Source organism: Gambusia affinis, linkage group LG12 (genome assembly GCF_019740435.1).
Source record: "Gambusia affinis linkage group LG12, SWU_Gaff_1.0, whole genome shotgun sequence".
Lineage (NCBI taxonomy): Eukaryota > Metazoa > Chordata > Actinopteri > Cyprinodontiformes > Poeciliidae > Gambusia > Gambusia affinis.
This window is the reverse complement of record NC_057879.1, coordinates 16,647,917-16,668,213: the sequence shown is the minus strand read 5'-3', so window position 1 is coordinate 16,668,213 and position 20,297 is coordinate 16,647,917. Positions and strand designations below refer to the sequence as shown.

Genomic DNA, 20,297 nt, shown 5'->3' with positions numbered 1-20,297 from the left:
ACACCGATCAAATCATTTTTGATGTCAGTGACCTCATGTTGAGCACCATTATAGATTTTAGCAATGCAATTTTTTTCCCATTTGTACAGCATTCAAAATGTACTAACAGGGATATACAGTCATTATCTACCTTACTAATTACATCTTGCTATGACTAGATGGGAATTATTTTGTCTTGAGAACTACCTTAATTCTCAAGGGCATAGATTCAACAAGGTGTTTTATAACATTGTTGAGATTTTGCACTATGTTAATATGTTGTCATCATATAGATGCTATAGATTTACAACGCAAGTCCCCTTGTGCCCTGCTGGGTTGAGATCTGGTTACTGTGAAGGCAACTGGAGTACATTACACTTATTGTTGTGTACAAGAATCTATATCTATACTCATGCAAGCATGCTATCAGGAGCTAGATGTGAGTTTATTGAAGACCAACTCTAAATATTGGGTCAGAAATATATGAGAATAAATTATAACTCTATGCATAATTGTGTCAGTGTGTTGTCTGAACATAGTGTTTCTTAGTCAACCTTCCTGAAACTCCAGGATGGGTGCTTATTATCTTGCCTGACTTTGTAGTAATAAAAAAATGTTACATTAACTTTGCATCTGACTTGTCGGTATTGTCTGAATACAATGCCACAGTTTAGCACATGACTTCATTGAGCTGTTCTAGTTTACATATTTTATGTCCTAATATATGCAACATATTACACTGTAAGTACCATATGCATGCATTGATTCAACAACCCACTCGCTTTGTGTTCATCTTTTAAAGGTCAGAGATGAGCTTACTTGATTCTCGTGTGTGAGCACAGAAGAGAACCGCAGACATGAGAGGAAAAACTCCAAACAAAAGCACTGGCAGATGGATGGTGGTGGAGATTAACCATAAATATTTTATCCAGTATTATCTTTGCTTTGTATGTTGTCCATGTGGAAACAGTACTGCAGAGATGGAATAAGATCTGACTGTATTTTGAACCCGCAGATTAAAGATCTGTTAGTCAAACAGTTGCATTTTGGTTGGTTTCTGTCAGAAAGCAGCAAGCTTGTCAAATTTGCCAAAAGCAATTTTTAATTATGGAATAATCCCACTCACATTGTCTGCTACTGCAGTTTACATATGGATTGTGAATTTCTCTCTATAAACAATACTCTGGCAACATTATTGTCATGCTTGGGGGACATTGTTGCCACGTACTGCTGGAATTGGGGCCAAAATCTTAGAGAACAATATGGTAGTGCTTGTGTCTCTCTCATCAACATAATGTGCACCAGTGGAGTAGTATGCATGCCTGTGAGACTTGGGGAAAGGCCAAAATGAACTGTACGCTGAAGTAAGGGGTTTTAGCTGGGAGGGGTTCAGCCGTCAAAACAAATGAACTCACAACTCCTAAAATGCACAGTGAGCAGAATAAGTTAGCAGCAGCACAAAAAAAAGTCAGCTGAGGAGTCATAATTTGTTCCATCCAACTGTATGGAACACGCGCAACATGCGGAGGAGAGCACTCGTCCATATTTGAATGGATAACAGAGGATTCCCCTGACCTAACATAGGAGTTGGCCAACTGTATGACTGGATACTCACAGCTCAGAAGAGGCAGAATCTAAAATTTAAAACTTTTTTTACCAATCAGTGAACTCCATCTATGTAAGTGCTACTGGGTCGTGTTGAAATTAACAATCACCAGTGTGGAAGGTTTTGCTGTGAGAACACAACTTGATTTTTTTTTTTTTTTTATGTCACAGAGGTTTCTGGTAAATTAGGAAATATTTGCTTTCTTTTGGAAAAAGGTCCAACAGCTCTATATGTAATGCAGAGACTTGTTTGTATGTTAAGCTCATCACATGCAAACCATACCAATAATGCTTATTAAGAGAAGATGCTAAGATGGTTTAGAATTTAAACTCTGACCCTTTGGTCTGTCTAAAAAATAGAGCTGTGTAACACTGACTGCTCCCCATTTCCCACACATAGCATGACATTTCTTCCGGTCCTAATTCATTACAATAGAAAGCTTGAAGGTCATTTATAGTTTAAATAAAATTGTGAATAATCTAAAACATAACTGCAAATCATAGCTTACTTGCATAAGACAAGTTATTTTCTAATCTTATAGAAAAAAAATGGAAGTGTGCACACCTTTTTTCATTCTGAGGTGTGCACAAAAAATTTGATATGGAATAATCTGTCTTGTAAATTATATATACTTAAATACTTTTTACAGTGACAGCTCTCTAATGTCATGCTCTGAGTAAATTATTTTACTACAAACATTTTAATGTGAAGACATTTTAGTTTGTGCAAAAACTAGACAACAAAAGTTTGTAGAACTGCAATGAATAGCCAATATTTAGTTATCATTATTGGCTATTAATATCAGCGGGTCCAAACTTGACAAAACTACTGATATGAAAAATATATACATGAATCCAACTTTGCAATGCTGAGAAATGAACTGATAAATGGAGACGCTGAAGGGATAAGAGAGGGTTGTTATGAACTTGCCTTTGAAGCAGCATCGAAGCACACAAATCCCATGCTGAAGTCAACTGTAAGTCCCATGAGGTGGCTCTCCATTATGCAAGCATATGTTTTACACTGCAGAACAGAAAAAGATGATGTTACAACAGTTACAGATGTCTCGAGAGTATTAGTTTTTGGTGCTAAAACAACTGTGCTGAAACAGCCTGAGGCTGTTGAATAAAAACCAGACCTGTATCCTCTCCACCTCCAGAAACGTGGCCATCTGAAAAGCCTTTTCCCAGATCAGCAGTTCACACTCCAGCTCTACACTGAAGAACATGTCCTCCCCACTCTCTGTCTGAACACTGAAGCAGTGTCTCCTTTTGTCCAAAAGGTCACTGTCCTAAGATAACACAGAGCAAGCTGACAGATAAGAAAACAGCAGCACAGTTCCCTGACGGGCATTACTAACTTTAATAATCATAATCTAATGTGTCGTCTCACAGCTTTCTATAAACTAAATTGCAATTTAAGCTCAGTCTGCAGATAATTGCATTTGTGAATCTATAGCAAGCTATTCAAAATCCGTTTCTAGATAATGAGTGGCAGATAAATTCTCACCATCAAATTCAAAGTGACCTGAAACCTGCATAGAATAATAACTACAAGCCTTGAGTCTGTCTGTGGAACAACAAGAAGAATACATGCAAATGTACTGTATAAGTGAGTCATATGAGAGCATCCCTCAGATTCACTTCTGCTGCTTAATATTCTCCTGGTGTACTTTGTTTGAGATCCGCTGCTCTAAATACTTGGGGAATTGAGTAAAAAAGGAAAAAAAAAGAGACTGTGATACCTTTAAAATTTTGCACATTATTTCATACACGGTAAAGCTTTTCTCTGCTCTGGTCCAGTCCCACGTCGTCACCTGAAAACAGCACATGAATGTTGTGTTTGATTTACGAAAAGTCTCAATGGAGAGGGATAAAAAGATCAGCAACTGTGCCTGAGAGGAAACACAGCGTGTTTTGTTTTGTTTTTTTAACAGGAATTTCTTGGGAATACTTTTTACATACCGAAAAAAAACAACTATTTATAGAACAATGCACAGAGCTTTTGCTAGTAACATGTCAAATCCAAAGGACTGAAACATTACAGTATTTCCTTGCTGATTGATTGATGTACCCAGTAACTTGCAAATATAATTTTTCCCATTTTCATTGTATTTGACTGAGATTTTATAATGCAAGAAATGTACTTTTGTGAAGCAGAAGGAAAATTATACTAATCTTAAATCTAAACATATTTCCACAGGGAGAGCCTGTGAAGAGCAATTTTCAAATCTTGCCACAGACTCTCAGTTGGATTAAGTTGGCTCCTGCTGCGTTGGATGGAAAACCTTTACCCGAGTTCCAAACTTTTAAGAGGTTTACTCACAGGGTTGCCCTGTTTGTTGCTCCATCCATCTTCCTATCAACTCTGATCAGCTCCCCTGTCTCACTGAAGATAGCACTCCAAAAGCACATTTCATTGTAAGTTCTGGGTGATGTGCTGTGTTAGTTATTCACCACATAATATTTTGAATGTAGGCCACATAGTTCCTATATGATGTTGTCTGAAAAGGAACCTTGTTCTATGTCTCAGCTGTGGTCTCTACATGGAAATTGTTAATAGGACATCATATGGCTTTCTTTCAATAATAGCTCACTTTTTTCAAAATAACTGCAATATTAATAGTAGTAATGGGTTTCTGTAGCTTTTTCAGAGTTACCAAGGCCTTTTATTACATGCACACAAGTAGAGTGTATAAAAGACTTCTTGAAGCAGTTGGTTGAAGTGGATTTTAAGGGATTTAAAGATGTCATTCTGAAGGGGTTTGAATCGACTCTATGCTTTTCAGATTTTATTTTACTTCTACTTTACCAGTATGTGAATCCCAATAAAATTTGCAGTTGTAACGTGACAAAACTCAAAAATGTCAAAGTAGTATAAATATTTTTCAAACCCATTGTAACCTTTCAAATTCCAGTTACATCCTCACACATGAAGGAAGCCATAACAAAACATGTCCTGACTTTTGAACATGCAGGCTCTCATGTTCCCTCATCCACTCACATTAGCATATTCCATTTATATCAGCCCAATCACCATCAGCAGGCAATTTCAGTTATCTATCAATCTCTTGCCATCAACAGGCCCATTGACAGCTTATCCCTCTCATCATAATAACCCAAATAGCTGCCAGAATGTAAACACATTAAATGATCATCATCAATCAAGACAAAGATCAATGCACCACAAATGATTATAAGTGAGCTGCTTCCTGTTTCTTAAATAGGGAAGCATTTTTTTCCTCCTTTCCTCAACAATAGATTAGCATTAAATAAAAATGAAATATCCCTCCCTGAGGAGCAGGAAGCATCAATCCAAAAGAGGAGTTGAATGAAATAGAAATTAAAGTGACACAAGAGGATGCTTACGGGAGGAGCTGTGAACTTGAAGAGTGAGGAACCCCTCAGAGCGAGGAACTTTGGCGAGTACATCCTGTCCTGAACAGAGTCCTGCTCCTTCTCATCGACCCAGCCCATGTAGATAATCTGTCAAATATAGCAAACAGCATTGTACTTTACAAAGTAAAATACAAATCAACTGGAATTAAAAATTAGCTTAAAGGTGTTAATTTTATATTTTTAGCTATGACATAAGAAAGATGATATTACTATGTTCACCAAATAATCATAAGAACATTTCAACCGTGAATATTTGGTATTAAATTCAGCTTTGCAAAGCTGTGAAGTAAAGTGCCTGGAAAATGAGGGATTTTGCAACTGCAGAAACTATTTTTGAACTTCCTTTGTCTTTATGAGCTGGTAGAAAAGAGTTTTTGTGTAAAGATTCCAATTTTTACCTCAGAAAACAGAAATCTACCTATATTCTGGCAGTGCAAATTTTGGCACAATCTTCAAACACCAAACTGACTCAGCAGTGACAAGGTGAATCTATACTTTTTCAGAAATTGCACAGAAGACGAACAGCTAACTATTTAGTTTGTTTTGGTTTTAGAGAAGACTGAAAATACCCCTATTATGAGATTCACTAAACATCCAAGCTTTACGTAAGATTTGCTGTATAAAAATGTGGAGATCAGTGGGTGGTATTAATGACACAATGGAGAAAGAGTTTCAAAATTCAAGTCATAAAATGAAGAATAAAAATGGAGGAAAAGACCTTTTAAAATGTCAAAAAAAAAATTAAAAAAGCTATTTCTAAAGAGAAATAAATAAAATGGTTGAAATCTACATATTTTAAACATTTGCTTTGTTTGGACCCCCAACATTTCACTTGGTGTGCTCCTCACACCAAATGACAGATTGGACTTTATTATTCTAGATATTATGTTAGGTGATGGTCAATGTTTCAGGCATCTGCACATATGACTTAAATTAATGGCTGATTACAAGGCTTTTGCTGTACTGCAATTCTCTGAATATGGTGTGTTAAAGTAGGGAAACATCTTAAACATGCAGGATAGTCTTGAGGACCAGGGTAATTTAGCATACTGAAAAAGTCAAATAAAATGCGAAAACTTTGAGACCCAACAAGAAGTAATTTTAAATGCAACCCTTCTGTGTTTCAATTTGTTGCAACTTTGTACAAAAATAATTTAAACAGTTTTCTTCAAATAAATATTTCTCTGATATCCTTACTTCACTAGTATTTACACACTTATTTTCCAGCTTTATTCACACTGGCAGCATAAAGGCTTTATTACATGTTTTCATGCCTAATTTACGGAACATTTTCTTCCAAAAACACGACAAGTGTTCATTTTTGGATACCTTTGACAGTATTTAATGATTTATGTTACGGTAAAAAGAGGCATTCCAAACCCCTAATGATCAAACGATATCTCTAATGTGTCAAAAATCATACATACTTAACAAGTCAGAGTTTGGCTTTATTTATTATTAACGTTTAACTCAGAAGTGCCAAATTTAATACATACTTAAACAAGAATTTTATATTCATGCTGAAAATACCAAAACAAATCTTTGTGTGTCAAATCAGGACAAGACAAAACATCTTCTTTTGCTGGTGAAGTTTTATCATGACGTCTTTCAGTTATTCTTTCATTTATGTAAAAGTAGGCAGAAAAATCTAAATCGGAGTGTTGCACAAAGATGGCTGAAGTTGCTGTAGGTGAAGTAAAGTGCATTTAAACTACTTATTGGTCAGTCCCTTTTAACAGTGCTGCTGTCCCTACTATTTCAATTCAATCTGGAGAGACTCAGACAGAGAAAGGGAAACAATTAGAAGATTTATTGACAGCACGAATTATACTTTGGCGCTCGGGCCCCGGCTGGGGACATCTATTATCGCAAGCTTTGCGATGGGCTCGGATGGACATCCCGGACGCTGACCGGGTCGTCATCCCCCCAGGACCCGACACTGGTGGTGGAGGTGATGAGGGATGCGGCCAGATGGCCGGGCCATGGAGGTGAGGGGGTTGGAGGTGGCTCGAGCTCTGCTGGAAAGCGAGAGCCGCCGTGAATGAGGTCCTTTTCAGCTGGGACTCGGTTGGGGATTGGGCGTGTCTTGATTTGGATCGGCGTCAGGTGATCAGCGGTGATTAGCAGGAAATGCCGGTTGGATGATGCAGCTGGGGCTAAAGAGTCTTCCAGCTTGAATTTACGCCTAGGCTTCATGTCAAAATATTGGATAGGGAAATAAGTCTGCATATAATGTCCATTTGTCTAAAGTCCTGGAATCGATAAATTGTGACAGCATCAAAAAATATGCTGCATCCTCTTGATGGTCCAACTAGAAAGAAAATGCACCCAATCTCTAAGTAAAATTACAATTCTTTATAAGAATCATAAACTCTGGCACATGTTTACTGTCATTTCTCCCTGATGGTTCATACCTGGGAATAAAATAAGTTTTTTTTCCCTGGTAGATTTCTTCAGTTTTCAATATTTATTCCACCTAAATGTTGCAGGTCATCTAACAAATTCTAATATTAGACAAAGATAAGGCACATACAGTTTCATTTGCTATATGTTTCATATGCGTAGCCAAGTGTGAAAAAGTCCTGTTGATTCCCAGACTCTTGGAGAAAATATTCTGTAGACTGACAACATTAAATTTGGATGTGATCTCTGTAAGGTTTTTCAGCTTGAAGTTGGTATTTGTTTGAGTTAAAGTCTCCACAACATGCGAACAGGCTGTCAAAAGTCCCATCACCCTGTTTGAAATAGACCTGCAAGCTGCTAAACGAGCCTAAACATTTCCATATCTGGTTCCTCCTCCTCATTAGTAAAGTATACCCAAGGCTTTCATCTGACAACTTGACAGAAACAGAAAGTTTCGGTTTGGAGCTGGAAAAAAAAAAGAAGAAAAATCACAATCTGCTTCTCTGATTTATTTTTTTGTTTTCACAAAGGCCTGGAAATCAAGGACTGGTTTTATTCACAACAAATTGAAAATGTCTGAGAAACATCAAGGAATTTTGGCTTTAACAAAAACAGTTCTCACACAAATATGTCACCCTTATTTCTTCATCTAAAAACATGGGATAGGAAAAAATTTAAACATTTAAATTCCTCTAAAGAGAGGTGAGATTTAAGATTTTCAAAAATAGGAAGGTTAGGACATGTGTCGATGTTCTTCAGAGGAAGGACAAATCTGTTTTAAATATGAAGTATATTTGAAACCTCTTTTGAGGTTTCAAATCTACACATTTGTATGCAACATTTCCTGTATTTGACTGTGAGAAGATTTTAACCTTGTATTATTAAAAAATATAGAAGGATGATGATATTTCGGTAAAGGTGTTTTTTTTAAACTCTAGCAGCATAATCTTCCACTGAATGTTTGTAGAAAAAAATCCAAACTTTATTTTGAGCGTTTTTACTGATTTGGGAGGAAAAAAAAACTGGATGTCACAAAATAATTGTTTTGAATAGAACCACCAACGTCAATTGCTGGTACCTCTGGTTTTGAAAACTGTAAAAACATTATACAGAGGCAGGGATCTTTGACTGTTCCTTTCTGTGGATTCTCTAAAAATCCTCCAGAGTTTGAAGTTAATTTTTATGTTGTTTTTTTTATGCTTTTGCTCAGTGACCTAAAATTCCAATGCATTGTTGCATCTTTTTACTGGTGAAGACAGAGGAGTTTACTGTCTTTCTCAATGCAAAAGTACAAACCAAGAGGAAAATAACCCTGATCTAGGAGAACACCAGAATAAACTAAGAAATTAACTACTAGGAAATGAAGTTATATAGCAACAGCTCCACCAGATGATAATGAATAGAAGTATGAATGGACAAGAATAGGGCAAGACCTTTTCTTGATTTACAAAACAACAAAGTGAAAAGATTTTTGACACTCTGTAATTTTCCATTGTGAACTATTATCTTAAATTTGCATGGCTGCTATTTTTTTATTGTCGTGAGGCAGAAGCTGCAGTAAATAAGCAGAAAGCCCTTGATGCATGTTTGATTTTCTCCATTTAGACTGAAGGTTGACATGATGAGTTAACTGACTGAAAGCACTTAAGTTGTTTTCTGATCATCTCCCAGTGGATGGACTTAAATGATGCAAGCACTTCCCATGTGCTGTAATAGCTGGCAATACAGCCTTGTGCGGCTCAGAATTACCTCAGTTTTAATGTCGGCTAAAGCACAAACATTAAAGATATATAAAATAAAGTATGTTGAATAATTAATAGAAAAGCTCACCTGCTGGTTTACTGGAAAATTCCTGTTAATCTTCTTCACCTGCAAAATTTAACAGGAGCATCAATACACACAGTAACATTTGTCACAAAAATGTTAAAGACCCTATGTGCCTCATAGTGAAGTAGGAAGTAAACATCACAGTGGCAACATATTAACCACACATATTGAAGGAGAACTCAATTTATTCAAAGCATGCAAATTTCCAAATGAGATAGATCCAGCCATTTCCATGAGGTCCTGAGGCTCATCCTAAAAAAAATCCATTTAAAAAAATCAATTCTCTCTCTGATAATAAAAGCAGAGAGAGCAGTCAGGCTTCAAATTAAAACCCTGTTCAGATCACAGGTATCACTCGCAACTAATCCACAGCTACACCATCAATATAACTCTTTCTTAGAAGCAGAGCACCAAATTAAGATGTCCATTCCCAAGTCCATCTTCGTACAGAGAGTAGAACAAGCCAGAGGAGTGAGCAATTGTTAAACGATACTAAAGTTTGGGGAGTGGAGAGAAGATAAACTATGTTTTTATTTCAGCAGAGAAACTGTGAAGGGGGAAAAAGGACTGATGTGAGCTGGGTGTGAATATATGGGAACAGTGACAGCAGGTTTTCTCAGATTCAGCTCTAGGGTCTTTAGGCTGCAGGTTTGTGAAGCTTTAACTCAAATCAGGAGAGATTTATCAGTTCACTTTTAAACTCAAAATCAATAATCCAGCTCTTTCTATTTCTAAAAATATATTATTTTAATTCACAGGTAACCATATCTGAAATACTTTGGCCTCTGCAAGAATGTAAAGAGAAAAAATGTGTGATCAAATTATTCAATCTGTTACTAGTAACAAATTGTGTTGGTTCCTAGTCTGTTTTGTTAGTAAATATTATTTAAATGTTCCTGATTATGGTTTTTCTTGAATTTGTCTTAGTTTATTACTTCTTATTAGTGAAGATTTACCACATTCAGACTAAAATAGATTCAAAATTAATATTTATCGTATATTTAATTCCATTTTAAGAAACTTCAGAAGGAACCATGTTTTTAAAAACTGCACCAAAGAACTAAAACACTATAAATGTCAACATAAGAACCATGCTGATTGAGCTAACCAGCTGCTTTGGGATTTTAGAACTCTCTACTTGTCATTGCATTATGTTTGAAGTAGCAGTTATGCAGAAAAACTGGGACTTCAAAATAATCTTGCAAACCTTTCTTTATGCCTAAAACCTATTTTTTGGGAGGGATGTTATTGTACTTTAATCAAAATACACAACAAATAATAACAATTTGACAAACTCACCATGTTATTGCAATGTGGCAATCTATATCTAAATTTCAGATATAAAATTTCAAATATTGATTTTACACAAAAGTCTGACTAAAAGCCTGAACTGTAGCATTCTAATTCAATGCACTTGTTTCTTAGGCTGCACAGTGGCGTAGTTGGAAGAGCTGTTGCCTTGCAGCCAGAAGGTCCTGGGTTCGATTCCCGGCTCGGGGTCTTTCTGCATGGAGTTTGCATGTGGGTTCTCTCCGGGTTCTCCAGCTTCCTCCCACAGTCCATAAACATGACTGTCAGATAAATTGGTCTCTCTAAATTCTCTCTAGGCGTGAGTGTGTGTGTGAATGGTTGTGTGTCCTGTCTGTGTCTGTGTTGCCCAGCGACAGACTGCCGACATGTCCAGGGTGAACCCTGCCTCTTGCCCGAAACGTTCGCTGGAGATAGGCACCAGCAACCCTCCCGAGTCCTCTAGGGACAAGGGTGTTCAGAAAATGGATGGATGTTTCTTATTTGCTAAATGACAGATTTTAATATGCTTATAAAGCAGCAAATGATTCCTATTTATTGCACATTTGATTCAGATTAAAACTGTGAAGCACGAAGAGATCTGGGATGTGCTCACATGATCAACACAAAGCAATTGGTAAACACGCTTTCTGAACACCTGATGCCTCCAAAAACTGTCAGATCATTTAAAGCTGCTGCTAAAAAAAAGAAAGTTTACAGAAGTAATTCAATGTTTTAACCACTGAGAAGTGCAAATAAAAATTTACACTATTTGTCTCCTTTTTTATGTTCTGTAAATTCAAATCCCTTTAATCTTTGGCTGCGGTATTTATGCATTATTATTTTTTCTAAATGCTTCTTCGTTTGAAAATATTTAATGCTGTCATCACTTTCTCATGCTCTTTCTTCTATTTTTAAGTATCCTAATTAATTGTTAAACTCACTAAATATTTCCTGCTGAGGGAAACTGGCTTTACAAATAAACTTGCTGTGCCCTGTCATGAATAACACAAGCTCAATAGCAAATTTAGGAAGCATTGTATCTTCACTTTAAAGTACTTTAGCAATGTCTTGTTAAGCAACCATGTTACAGGAAACACAAATTTTCCTTCAAGATTCTTTTTAAACTCGCACAAAAAAGACAAAACCTAATCTATAAGAAGGGAGAGTGATCCCAGCCCAATGCCCGCTGACTGAACTTAGAAATACACTTAACAGTGAGAGCTGCTGAATGTTACTGAAGTAGAGCTTTAAAGATTTCCACTGAATTGAATCAGCTCCTCGGAGCCTTAGTGTTCAGGCTGCACTTTGGTAGAAACAGCTGGAAACCTGAAGCTGAGCTGTGATTGAAAGAAAAAAGCAGGCTTGTATTCTAGGTCAAAACGTAGAGAAACCTGACATAGTGTGAAGAGTAAAGCGCCCAAACGTGAATGCAATGAGTCATTAGAAGTTACTCATCATCAAGCCTTCTCCGAACATCATATCTGATTCACAAGTCGTGTTTGAAAATAAAATGGCACACGGACTTCAGCGTGCAATAGCACTGCGGTGCGGCAGCTGACTGGTGGGAGTCATTAGGTGCAATGGAGCAAGTACTTCCTTTCATAATGTCCTCAATGATGCCTTCAAATGCATCGCTAAACAAATTCAAGAGGGGTTTCATGTACCCTGAGATGGCCTCTCCAGCCACTAGACCAGAACATCACTGAGCCTTTATGGAGGGTTGTCGAGCGCAGAGAGTAGAGTGGATTTTTCTCCTCCGCCATCGCTCAAAGAAACGAAAGCGTCTCGTTGTGACAAATGATACATGTTTGACTGCAAATAGATCGTTCAGAAGACTGACATCTGCAAGCAACAAAGCACTCTATTCCTTAATTTATTTTCAAAATGATCTAGTTCAAATAGCTGCTTTTAAAAGGACATACCCTTTATATACAACTAATATTTGTCCTGATTAAATTAGACAAAACATTTTCTATTTTTGGTCAGTTAGCATTACCAAAATGACTTTTATTTGCTAAATGCCAAAACAATCCAGCGTGAACAACACACTCACATGTTCATACAATTAAATACAAACACAAAGAGGAATGAGAATGTCCATATGTCATAACATTTAGCATGGAGATGGAGTCAGCGCTCCAGAGACAAATCTGTGTTTTGCTGCCAAATTTGCATAACAGCCCAAGACACAAATGTTAAGGATAATTTATTAATACCAAGGAAATGTAAACCTATGTATTTGAAGTTTTATTGCAAAACGGGATAGTTTTAATGACCTAAAGCAGGACAACATCAGTGTGATTCAATATTAGTGAAAAAAGGGTTGTCTTGCCATATTTTCGTTTTGTAGGGCACATGCAAATATAAGGTTTAAATTAAATGTTTCTGTGAGTTGGATTTAAAAGTACAGTTTTCTTACACTTTTTCAAAGATCTCTTTATGACTCTTTTGGAATTACACAATGACAATTAAATCAGTAATATAGTTTATACGTCCCAAACGCCTTTTTGGTGTTCCCTCAGTGTGATGAAAGCAGGAGGAAATCGGACGACCGAAATGAAACTCGCACAATAAATCACAAAATCTCCTTTAAGAGAGCCAAACAAATAATAGTGAAATGCACTAGTGTCTTATCAATTTCATTCACAATACCAACCCTAACAATAAGATTTTCTGAGCAGAAATCTGCACCTCATGCACCAGTCTATGTTACTCCTGCAGCGCGATCAAACACCTTTGCAAATGCCAAGGCTGGAGTGAGAAATTCAGTGAGTCATCTGTGTTATGTTTAGTATGTCCCTCACTTGGTCCACTTCAATTAACCAGGGTTCCATTATCCCCCCCACCCAGACACAAAACCATCCCCATGGCCACATGATAATTACAAATTCCTCAGTTTTTATTCTGCTGCTAGCTTTATGCCACATTCATGTCCCTTGGAGAGCCAACACAAAAGCCTGTTTACGTCTACGAGGTCTAAAGCTTCGTAATTCCTCATTAATTCTTAGATATTTCTACAAAGAAACAGCAGAAACATGTTAAAGTTGTGTAAAAAGCCTGAAAATAAATGAATATTTTGTTGCAGCAGTATAATTTCACACTAAAATGAGAAAAAAAAATCAACTACTGAATACTTATGGCTATGATTTAAAAAATCCAATGTAAAGAATTTTTTTTTTTTTTTTTTTTTTTTTTACAAAAAGTAATACTACTACAATAACAGCAGCACTGTTCTGCTTTAACATTTTAAAAGGCTAACGCTTGCAGAGAGAGGAACCATGGACTAATATCTTTCTGAACTGATCATGCTCTGGATCATCCAGAGTCCCTGTGTTTTCCACTCATCAGTTCATCTTAAGAGTTTCCAACAGGATATATGACTGTCATGGTCATGAAGGAAGGGTGAACCATGTCTGTGATGGCTTTTGTATTTGCTTTAGATTATAATCCGAAAAAATTAAGGAATAAAAAAGATCATTTTTCTGATGAAATGTTGTCATTTCAATAAAACAGGAATTTTTTGAATATTTTTCCCAAATATTAAAAGCTAATTTGAGCATTTATTTGAAGACAATTATTAATAGCCTACGTAAAACATAACTTTCAGATCACAGATTTATTTTAAAACTACAGGATGCTAATATTTTACTAATGTTTATTATTTTTCATTGTTTTTGGATTCAGGGGATCACTTCATTCAGAAGTCAACAACCTTTAGAATCCAAAGAGCCATTTTTAATCTTGGTCTAGCTACGTTTGATATTAGCTTAGAGGTGCAAAATCTTCTTTGAGAAAAAGATTACATCAGGTTTTTAGAAGTATGAACTAAAAGCTGTTTGTTTCGATTTTCAAACTAAAGAACAGTTTTACTTTCATGTTAAGGATTAAGGTTTGGCAAAAAAAAATACATGCAGATTGGCATAAAAAATTTGAAAAATAACAAAAATGTCTTTTTTTTTTTGCATTACTCCAATCAAGATTAGTTTCACTGTCGTGTAAATTGCATAAAAGTTGATATAAAAATGCTGTTAGAAACTAGTATTTTGGATCCATTGTTTTTATTCAATCACCTTGCTATGATATTTTTTTTTTAGCTGTTCAGCTATCAAGAGTCATAGTTGAGGTTTTAAAGAGCCACTAGGGGCTCTGAAGCTGGACACTTGAACAATTTTAATTCAGTCAAAGGTCCAGCTCTCCACAACAGTCACAGCTGCTTAAGTAGCTCACTGCTATTGAAGAGACCCGTTGACCCCAAAATAACAATTTTCTCTGTAATTCTCTAACAATCAACTTTGGTAGGTTGTTTTTAAATCTTCATTTCATCCTGCTTACTGTGCAGGCCAGTTAAATAAATGTCCTCATTCAGCCTAATGGCAGTTAGCTAAATACACATACATCCACAAGGTTGGATTTTCTGTAATGTTCACCAGAGATTAAGCTATTGCATTAAAAATACATTCATTTTCAGACCTTTTACACATCTTTAAGGCAGTGTCTGCTAATGTGGCATGCACAATTCATTCTTAATGTAGTGTCAAACATGTAAAATGTTTCTAAATTATACACTTTTACAGAGATTTTATGCAAGCTGTTCTCCACAATTGATCTCAGTCGGCTTGATGTATTTTCCCACATTAGCTTTAGTATAACTCAAAAAAAGATAAAGCCTGGCTTCAACTTTGTTCTACTTGTACCTCTGTCATTATCGAAAGATTCTGTAAGATGAATTTTAAATAACACAAACGGAGGAAGTGTAGGTTAATGGTATTGCTTTTTGTGCAATTTCTGGCTCTGAGATAAGTGTGAAGACACATTATTACTCGTCTACATTACCTAATACCGTCTGTGACATTTCCAAGACAATCAACAAGACTGTGTGAGTGCTGTGTTAACAACATGCCCAATATCCCCCTGTTTTACACAGGGGACAGGGCTCTGAAAGCTGTTATTGTTTCTTACTCACATTATGCTTGGTGAGACTGGAAATGTTGCTTGCTATTGCCTGAAGCCAGTCCAAGCAGTCTTCAGCAGTGGGAAACTGTACGATTCCACTGCAAACTCCGTCCACAGCTATGACTTGGAAAGCATTTTTCCTGAAAGTGTCAAAGGAATAAAAAATTACAGCAGGAGTTTTCTCTGGGTACATGTTGACATAATACTCATGCATTTTAATGTGTTTTAGGTAGCTATCAGAACCTATTTACAAGTGTAAAAGAAGCAATTATTATTGATCGTTTTCATTTAGTACTCTTATTCCCAACCCTTGAGTTGTTTTTTCCCCCCATTTTTGAAACAATAATTGTTTTTAGGTTTTTTTTTAGACCAACACAAATATTTGTGAAATAAATAACAATAATAATAAAATGGTTTACATGGTTCTTAAAGTTCTTTATAGCTGAAATCTGAAAAAAATTATATATGCTGTTAGTATGTATTCCACTCACTTTGCTCTGATAAACCTAAATCCAGTGCTACCAAAATGTCTTCAGAAGTCACCTAATTAGTATATAGTCCACCTTTGTGTACAGCTGTTCTGTAAAGGCCTGAAAGGTTTATTAGTTTACATCAGTGAACAATCACCATAACGAAGACCAAGAAACACATCTAAACAACAGAAGAGACCAGTGGTAACTGCAGGAGCAGCAGAGATGGGAGACTAAAGGGTTGGAGGATCTGCTGAAAGATAGCAAATCTGATATGTTTGGAAGACAAAAAGAAAGAAACTATTGAAAGAAAGTCACAATAAGGCCCTTTTGCAGTTTTCCTCAAGCCATGCATGGAACATAGTAAACATAATAAGAAGGGTCTCTGATCAAATGAGACTAAAATTAAGATCAAAGACAGATTCCAATCAAACCATATTCAAGCGCTCCAGTGGCTCAGACATAATCCAGACATTTGTCAAACTGAGAATTAGTGGCAAGACTTTGAAATGACAGTTTGTGGACACTTTCCATTCAATCTGACTGTTAACTATTTTAGCCTCAAGATGTGCAAAGCTGGTTGAGATATATTACAAAGAACCTGCTGAGGGACTGAATACAAGTAGATCCCACACTCTGATTTTTACATTTGAAAAGTTTCTCTCATTTTATTAAAATGAGTGACATTGTGTTAATTTATTACATAAAATCCCCTCTACCCCCCGCCAAAAAAATGCATAAAAGTCCATTATTGTAAAATGACAAAATGTGAACAGTTTAACAGATAAGACAAAGCTACGTTAGGTACATGTCGATGTTTATAATTACACATAAGCCTAATTACTTCAGTGTATAAAACAACACAATAAAAAATGTATGATGCTGTTTGAAAACTGCTTCTTCACTGTACAAGAACTTTAGTAACAGGTAGAAAAGTTTGCATCCTTAAAATATAACTCCTCACATGAGACCATTAGTCTGTATTTACTTCTTGACACTGAGGGCAGGAAAGTTTTGCTTGGCAAGGCAGAAAACTGCCTTACACCAGATCTAAAGCAACTTGATAGCTAAAACCCATAAATTAACATTCTAAATTTTAGTTTAGAGACAGCAAAGGAACAATAACTTTGGTCTGAACCAACTGTGAGGTTTTAAATAAGATTTATATTTCTAAATGTTTTATTTGCTCCATCTTTAAAAAACCCACTAAAGTATTAGTATCTCAAAAAAAAAAAACACAATAAAAAAGAGAACACATTTAAAGTCTGTGATGCGTGTTTATCATCACTCAGCCACAATGCAAACTGAAAGCCTTGCCTGTAATATGGTCCATAAATCCTAAAAACTTGTGCAATATCCTCTGCCAGCTGTCAGTTAATGGGCTAAAACCGGCCAAACCACAAGTGAGATCCATTAACGTCTAATCCGCAAGATTACTGCAGCTATCACTTACAGGGTAATAAAAATGGAAATACATTTATTGACAGCTTAATGGCTTAATATGTCAAGCATGAAAAATTCGTCAGATCAATTCTGATGCATATGCAAAGACTCCCATGCAAATTAAACTTTGGGAACAATTTTTTGATCCTAGTTGACATGTAACAGAGAAATAAAGTTATAAAATATTATTGAATAATATCAGCAATTTTTACTCATGTCATACTGTTTTAACGAGAATCAAAATAATACAATAATAATACACATTCTTCCTTGGAAAATAGCTCAACTCAGTTTGGAGTTTTGCATCTTGCCACAGATTCTCAGTTGGATTTTGTCTGGACTTTAACTGGACCATTCAAACATGTGGATATTCTTTGATAAAAGCTACATTTAGACAGCAGCTAACAGTTGTTTTAGAAATTAAGTTTTCTATTGATTAATTGATTAATCACTTTAAAAATACAATCTGCAGAGATTTCATTTAACCACTTAAGCTTAAAGAAAGGTTCAAATAAAAAATAAGCATTTTATTGCCTAAAATGCAATAACAGAATTATTTTAGTGTATGCTTTATCATTTGTAGAAAAGGATGCATCTGCAGCTAAAAAAATACTGCATAACAACAACATGTGAAAAGCTCAGCCCTTTCTGCTTGACTTGTATAGAGCTGATTTGTTAACTATGTTTTCAAATAACTAATTATAATTGGATAGGAAAAAGTGATAATGGGAGGATTTTTAAAGATAATTTGAACAAGGTGAAGTTAAAATGATGGTACTTGGGGAGTTCTGTGTAGAGCATATTTACAGACAAAGTCGGTTTGTCATCTGAAAACAATTATATTTACTTTGTAAAGTTTTGGCTTAATTACTGTTCTGAGTGTGTTGTTCTTTCAACAATTGACCTGTTTCAGAGCCTGTGTACTCTAGTTAAGAAATATTCAATTACTAGCTTAGTTGGTGATTATTCCTCTAATCCATTAATTGTGATTAATCCGATTAATTATTGCAATAATAAACCTTTTCATTGTAACTTTCTCTGAAGGTTTAAAATTGTTGTCCTTCCTCAGTCTAAACTCTTTTGCAGCATCTAACAGGTTCTCTTTGAGCATTGTCCAGTATTTAGCTCCATCTTCCCATCAATTCTGTTCAACTTTCCCACATCATGGTGGGGAAGTTGCCACTATATTTCACAGGCGGAATATTGCAAAAATCATAGGGTGATGTGCAGTGTTTGTTTTCTGGACAAAAAAGTTCCATTGCTGTATTACTGACAAGCACCTTTATATGTGTCAGGTGTCCCCTATATGGCCAATGTAGGGGAACCTCTTATGGATCACTCTGTCGTAAAAGGAACTGCATGACTAATGATTGTGCTTTTAACAGACTCTCATACTTGAGCTGTAGATCTCTGCAGCTGACTGTGGTCCTTCACAGTTCCCATGAGCATTTTGGCATGCTCTTCTGATTAATACTTTCCTCTAGCCAGCCTATCAGTACACATGCTCCAATGGCTTTGTATTTCAGTAATGCCATGTTCTTGCCATTTTTCCAATGATAAATTGAAGAGTGCTGTTTCAGACATTTAAAGTTTGGGACATTGTTTTTGATCCTGACTTCTCCAAAACTTTATCCCTGACCTGGCTGTTTTTTTTCTTAGCCTTCCTAGTCCTGCTCCATTTTCAATGTTCCCCAACACACTTCTGAGGCATTCTCTATTTCCTCTTAACCTTTCTAAAGAAAGCAATTGATTTTTAGATTTTGAAATTGTAAAAAACAAAGAGTCTTCACTATTTCTTCTAAGTTTTGCACTTGTGTGGAAATTGGTGGTTTTGATGTTAAATAAGAAGAAGGTAAAGTTGAAAAATGTTAAAGTGGTAAAAATAATTTTGCAAGTCACTGTATATAATTTGTTAAAACAATAAGCTTTTTAATATATGATCTGATTTTGAGCATTACTAAAGTGCTACATGGCTACTATAAATGTTACAAACTGGTAATAACATATTATATGTTGTGTTACATTTCCAATTGTTCTAAAATATTATTGTAGGACTGTCCTGTTTTATTAAAAGAGGTTATTGACCAGAAGAAGTACGCAGAGGTCTGTTTTATTGCACTTTAGATTTGATCTATGAGGGACCCAAACAGCTCATAAATAGAAGGCAGTTATATTAGTGGTTTATATTAGTGGCTTAGTAAGTAAGATCGAGCTTACTGCTTTATTTACTCCGTTTTGTGGGTTTAGTTCAGTTGGAAGCAAAGTAAGTATGTAAAAAGAATGTTGTGCTAGATTTATGAACTACTTACCACACAAAAAAGTTCATTTTTATCAAAGAGAGCAAGGTATGACCAAAGGAGCCATGTTGAAAATTCATAAAATATGGTCTATTTATAGATGGACCTCAGCAGAGTGCTCTGTTTTAAAATCCCCAAGAAAGAGATCTCAGCACACCTACTATGTTGAGCCTTGAAAAATAAAAAACAAAAAATTTAAAAACAGCCTTGTGCTTCAAGATTCTGCCTCACAGCTCACCTGCAAACATCAGAGCCGGGGATGTACTGCGACAAGCGTGAGTGTAACAGAGGAATAAGGCGCAGGTCCACCCATCTCTTCTCCCACCGAAGCCCCGGAGAAGTGGGCCAGGACGAGCAGGACAACGTGTCCTGTAACAGTATGAAGGATAAGTTAGAAGAGGATTTTATTTTGTGTGTGTGAAGTCTTTCACATGTCAAGTTATGCCACTGCTGGAGCTACTGGTGTTGCAGATGTACAAACATGCTGCAGATTAGAGCTGATTCACCCCTTTTCAGGCGGTAAAGATAGAGCGTCGTGGTTATCAATGTGCAGTGACAGTTGCATGGAAACAACTCGCTGGTAGTGACAGTGAGACGCGTGTTGCACGACAACAGGACAGTTATGGAATTG

General features: G+C 36.0%; 1 protein-coding gene across 1 annotated transcript in view; it reads right to left on the bottom strand.

The window, feature by feature from the left end:
• The window catches only part of sntg1 (syntrophin, gamma 1), a 61,754-nt gene that overhangs the window by 9,853 nt on the left and 31,604 nt on the right, over window positions 1-20,297 (bottom strand). The window contains exons 11-17 of the mRNA XM_044133934.1: window positions 19,905-20,035; window positions 15,467-15,596; window positions 9,217-9,255; window positions 4,954-5,070; window positions 3,330-3,401; window positions 2,724-2,876; window positions 2,516-2,608 (exon numbers count right to left, since the gene is read on the bottom strand). Coding sequence (XP_043989869.1) covers window positions 2,516-2,608; window positions 2,724-2,876; window positions 3,330-3,401; window positions 4,954-5,070; window positions 9,217-9,255; window positions 15,467-15,596; window positions 19,905-20,035 — 735 coding nt within the window. The remainder of the gene's footprint in view (window positions 1-2,515; window positions 2,609-2,723; window positions 2,877-3,329; window positions 3,402-4,953; window positions 5,071-9,216; window positions 9,256-15,466; window positions 15,597-19,904; window positions 20,036-20,297) is intronic.